The sequence below is a fragment of the Antennarius striatus genome, chromosome 16, assembly GCF_040054535.1.
Source record: "Antennarius striatus isolate MH-2024 chromosome 16, ASM4005453v1, whole genome shotgun sequence".
Lineage (NCBI taxonomy): Eukaryota > Metazoa > Chordata > Actinopteri > Lophiiformes > Antennariidae > Antennarius > Antennarius striatus.
In genome coordinates, this window is record NC_090791.1 from 20,240,327 (window position 1) to 20,245,326 (window position 5,000).

General features: G+C 49.8%; 2 protein-coding genes across 3 annotated transcripts in view; both read left to right on the forward strand.

The window, feature by feature from the left end:
• hoxb5a (homeobox B5a) overlaps nucleotides 1–3,149 on the forward strand; it is a 3,396-nt gene extending 247 nt beyond the window's left edge. The window contains exons 1-2 of the mRNA XM_068336258.1: nucleotides 1–658; nucleotides 1,830–3,149. The exon at nucleotides 1–658 is cut by the window's left edge and continues 247 nt beyond it. Of these exons, the coding sequence (XP_068192359.1) occupies nucleotides 1–658; nucleotides 1,830–2,077 (906 nt within the window). The 3' untranslated portion in view covers nucleotides 2,078–3,149. The remainder of the gene's footprint in view (nucleotides 659–1,829) is intronic.
• Nucleotides 1–5,000, forward strand: part of hoxb3a (homeobox B3a) — an 83,972-nt gene that overhangs the window by 16,804 nt on the left and 62,168 nt on the right. The window contains exon 1 of one of the 2 annotated variants that reach the window (XM_068336243.1): nucleotides 4,510–4,552. The exons of the other annotated variant lie outside the window; for it this stretch is intronic. The gene's annotated coding sequence lies outside the window, so the exon portion shown is untranslated. Of the gene's footprint in view, nucleotides 1–4,509; nucleotides 4,553–5,000 lie in introns of those variants that run through there. 2 annotated transcript variants of the gene reach the window in all.

Sequence of the window (5,000 nt, forward strand, 5' to 3'; positions counted from 1 at the left end):
CGCTACCCAAACGGCCCCGACTATCAGCTGCTAAATTATGGAGCCGGCAGCGGCGCGATGAGCGGCGGGACGTTCAGGGACTCTTCCTCCGCCACCATGCACCATGCCACCGGCTCCTACGGCTACAGCTACAATGGCATGGACCTGACAGTCACCAGCCGAGGGGGGAGCGCCGGCGCCGCCAGTGCCGGAGGACACTTCGGGGGCGGCTCGGTGGTCGGGGACTCCCTGGGCTTCGGCTCTCCAGCGTCGGACAGGAGCTTCAGGAGCTGCTCCCTCACCTCCGCGGCGGACTCTCTGCTCTCACCCGGGACTGGGAACAACAAGGTGGGCACACGGAGCTCCTCTCCCCGCTCAGAGCAACCAGGAAGCGGTAATCTCAGCTCCACAAACCTGTCCTCCACCTCATCCGGGGGCGGCGGCGGCGGCGCGGCGCAGCGCTTCACGGAGCTGGACGACGCGTCTCCAGACACCGAGGAGCTGCAGCACAATCGGGAAGCCGGACACCCCGGTAACCCTGCGTCCATGAGCGGGCACCCACACCCCGGGCAGAAGCAGGAGGGCGGCCCGGCGGGATCCGCCTCTGGCAGCACCGCGGGCAGCGAGGCGCAGACGCCACAGATATTCCCTTGGATGAGAAAGTTGCACATTAGCCATGGTACACGCTGCTCTTGTCTTTACAGATTATTAGCTCTGTCTCACGGAGGTTCCAGGGCGATCATATTCATACCGCTGGCTCACTAGATTGTGATGTTGATGGTGACAGTTCAGGAACGACACGGGGAGCCGTGGCGCTCCTGAACACACCGAAGATTTATTAGCAGCCTGATTACTGCTTTGAATTGAATATTACGGCTTGTGCCTGTAAGACAATATTTACCCCATGTGTGTGTGCGTAAACTATTCCTACCAGGTCAGTTTAATGTACTTTGTGAGGCAGAGACTAGTCCACGTTGTGTTTTAACCTGCCTGACTATTTGTTTAATTTTAGGCGTGGATTTTACGCAGATTAAGAATTATGCAAATATTTCAGCATTATTTCTATTTATTTAGGGAGCAGAGAGTAATTCTAAAGGGCAGCTGGTCTCTCTCTGCTTAACCAGCTGAAGCTGTGTATTAGCATGAGGTTTTTTTCTGTGCATCAGGGCGCAATTCGATTTGCATTTCCCTTCCGTGGAAGCAAGGGACACCGGATGGTTGCCTACTCTGTCTTTTCTCTTTCTTTTAACTTTAGCAAATTCTAAAAAAGCCCCATAAATCTGTCAGGGCAGAGCCAAGCGTCCAATAGGCTGGAGAGCGCAGACAGAGCCGGGTGCGAAAAGAAAAAAACAGTGAGAAAGAAGAAAGAAAGAGAGGTTAGGAAAGCTTTGGAGGCTGTTGCTCCTTTGAAAAGTGAAGCTTTATTACGTGTGGGAACTTTATTAGGGAGGTGAGGCAGAGGACGTGGCAATAAAACCTTGAAGGGAGCGAGAGGGAGTGACAGGGGGGGAATAGAAGAGGGTGATGCTGAAGAGAGATGTTAAAAAAGAAAACAGTAATGTGATAAATCAAAGCAGATCTTTAAGTAGCCCAACAGACCAGTGAGTGTAAGTAGCAGAAATAAAATGTGGAAGATTTAGGGACAGGTTGGCCACCGTTGCGCCTTTACGCACGTATGCGTAAACACCTGTAGCTGAACGCGCCGCAGCAAACAAGTAGTAAACAAGAGATGGGCTCCTCCTGAGGTGGTGGGGGTCCAGGCCGGGGCTCCTGTCTGTGTGTATTTCTACCGATGTTGTCACATCAGCACAAGGATCCCTAATCGTGTCCTGTCCGCTACAAACCCTCAGATATGACGGGCCCGGACGGGAAACGGGCGCGGACGGCCTACACCCGCTACCAGACGCTGGAGCTGGAGAAGGAGTTCCACTTCAACCGCTACCTGACGCGGCGGCGGCGCATCGAGATCGCGCACGCCCTGTGCCTCACGGAACGGCAGATCAAGATCTGGTTCCAGAACCGGAGGATGAAGTGGAAGAAAGACAACAAGCTGAAAAGCATGAGTCTGGCCACCGCCGGCAGCGCCTTCCAGCCCTAGTGTAGAAAACGAGTACAAATCCTTCCACCCACCGCTGCGTAAAGGTTAATATCATTTGCAGGCTGCCCAAGAAAGAGAGAAAAATACAGAAAACTTGAAGAGAAACATTGGAGCCATGCAGAAGTGGAGCAAACGGAGACGGTGGAGCAGAAAACAAATCTAGATTTTAAAAAACTCTTCTTCAATCGAGTATACTGTACAGACGCGCAGCACTTTCTGTTTGTTCGGCATGTTTGGTGTTTTAGGGCAAAAAAATAATGACTGTGGTACTTGATCTTGTAAAAAAGCAAACATTCAACGTTCCCGTGTTGTCTTATCTTATTTTAAATAGAGTTGAGAGGAGAGATGAGGAAAAGAGGAATAACGCTACCTAAAGGTTTTACCCGACGTCACAACCGTACTACCTATTTGTTGTTTCTTGTCTTAATATCGTTTAACGTGTTTACGTGTTAGTAATTGACTCAGTGCTTTAAAAGAGAAATTGCATGTGTGCTATTAATGTAAGTTATTTACTATAGCAGAGCCTTCCGACCGGATTTTATTCTATTCTAATCCTCAAATCTGCTTCTATTTTTATTTGGGAAGCAGGGGAAGGTGTGTGTGTGTGTGTGTGTGTGTGTGTGTGTGTGTGTGTGTGTGTGTGTGTGTGTGTGTGTGTGTGTGTGTGTGTGTGTGTGTGTGTGTGTGTGTGTGTGTGTGTGTGTGTGTGTGTGTGTGGGCGCGCGCCCTCACCTCCGTATCCATTCGCCCAGTGTGTATAGGTCTAGTATTCAAAACGTGTACCTGTATATTATTACTGTGTTATTATTGTAATTATTGAGTCCATGTTTCAGAAAGGATGTACATAGATATATTATATTGACATTTTTCAATGTGACCATTGACCATTTGTATTAGCAGCTTGTGTGTGTGTGTGTGTGTGTGTGTGTGTGTGTGTGTGTGTGTGTGTGTGTGTGTGTGTGTGTGTGTGTGTGTGTGTGTGTGTGTGTGTGTGTGTGTGTGTGTGTGTGTGAGTGTGTGTGTGTGTGTGTGTGACAGAGAGACCCGGTATCGTCCTGTGAGGCCTGTGAGCTTTCAGCCAATGAGCTTTTTGTATCTGTTTGTAACTTGGAGTAAGAAAAAACACAACAATAAAGTTCGACATATTCATCCAAACGCCACCGGCTCGTCCAGCTGCTGTTGGTCACGAACCAAACTGCCCCACAAATGGCTTAACAGGGGTTGAAAACCATGACATTTACACGAGCCAAACGTTTTACGGGGGTTTCTGCCCCCTCCCCTGGCCATAAACTAGACAAGGCAATCGGGCACATTGGAGCTACAGACTTGAATTTATTGTGAATCATATGCTTTAGGCATACGTGTGTGTTAGGATGACATCAGCTGTCAGGTGAGAGCTCAGTGCGTCAGTTAACGGAATCTGTTCGTCTGAAAAACGCGTGAATTCAGTCTAAAGAGGTTCTAACGTTGAAAACAAATTCTTGAACAGATTTTTTTCTCATTATTCTGCGCGTATTTCTGTGTTTTATCTGATTTCTGCGCCATCAAATGAATCAAACTGAATAATCTGACCTAACAGGCCAGCACCGCTGGTTTCCATGGATACTCCAACTCCAAACGCCACATTTCCAGCAAACTGCATCAAATAAACAGGAGCAGAGGCTCCAGAGCAGAGAGGCTCTCATGATGATGTTCATGCTGACTTCATTTGACATCAAACTACCTGAGGTGGACAAATTGGTCACTTTGCTCTAAACAGCCCCCCCACCCCACCCCTTTCCGTCCTAACGGAGGCCCCTCCCGGCCAAATCAGGTTACCGTCTGTCTGTTTCCACCCGTAAACAATCCACTGACCTTTCGGACGCACCGGCGGATGCTGCCGAGTCCTCCCCGTTCCTACCGGAGCAGAATGGGGCGAGTCGAGGTGCATCTCCGGGCCTCCTCCGGACCCACCGCTGTCTGCCGCCTCCCCCATGTGTGCCTGTGCGTTAAGATATTTTTTAAAAGCGAACTCCTTTCTGCTTCGGGCCAAACTATAAAGCAGAGAGCAGCTTTGACATTTACATGTCAAACGGATGAGGGTTTTTATCTCCAAGTTGGATCGTAAAGATCAGGCCTGGTTGGTGCACGCAAGCATCTCACTGGCTCTCCCCGGGTCACGTGGGGTCCATAAAGTTAGTTTTATGGTTTTGGGGAGTTGACAGTGTACTATATATTTCACATTTTTGAAAGCAAGTGACGGTTTAACGGCTTCGCGGGGATCCTAAAGGGGTCAGTAAAGTAGAGAAGGGAGAGGGAGGGAATGTGTGTGTGTGAGTGTGTGTGTGTGTGTGAGTGTGTGTTGGAGAGAGAGCGCAGGCCACTACAACCGGCCGCTGTTCCTGCTCCGGTTCATATGTGCAGACCGGCGCGCTCCGGGCCGGGCCGCTCTGGACGCGTGGAAAAAACGGTGGAGGGAAAGAAGCAGAAATCACAGTGAGTATTAAAATCTGAAGGGGGGCAAGAAGAGGAGAAGGGGGGAGGGAGAGGGGGAGAAAGGGGGGAAAGAAAGAGATGTGTAATTAGCGGGTCACTTCCTTTTCCATGCGTTGCGTTTACGTGTTCACTGAATGCAGATAAACTCGTCACAGATGAGATCCGACCTGAGATCCGATGTTGGTCAGGACCTTTCGACTGTGGTGGCGTCACAAACTGCGCGCGCACAGTTCGGTGTGGTCACCTGGAGCACGACTGTATGCGTTTAGCTTGTGCGTAATGGTGGCGCGCATCCACGCAGACCGCTGGGTTTGGGTTGGAAGTTGGACGTGGATGGAAAGAAAAGGCTTTAGAATCATGAAACGTTTCACTGGGATGTGTTTCAGTGTTTGTGATCAACTGTTTAACAAAAAGGAAAAGAAAAGGAAAAGTCTGGGATCCGTTTCAT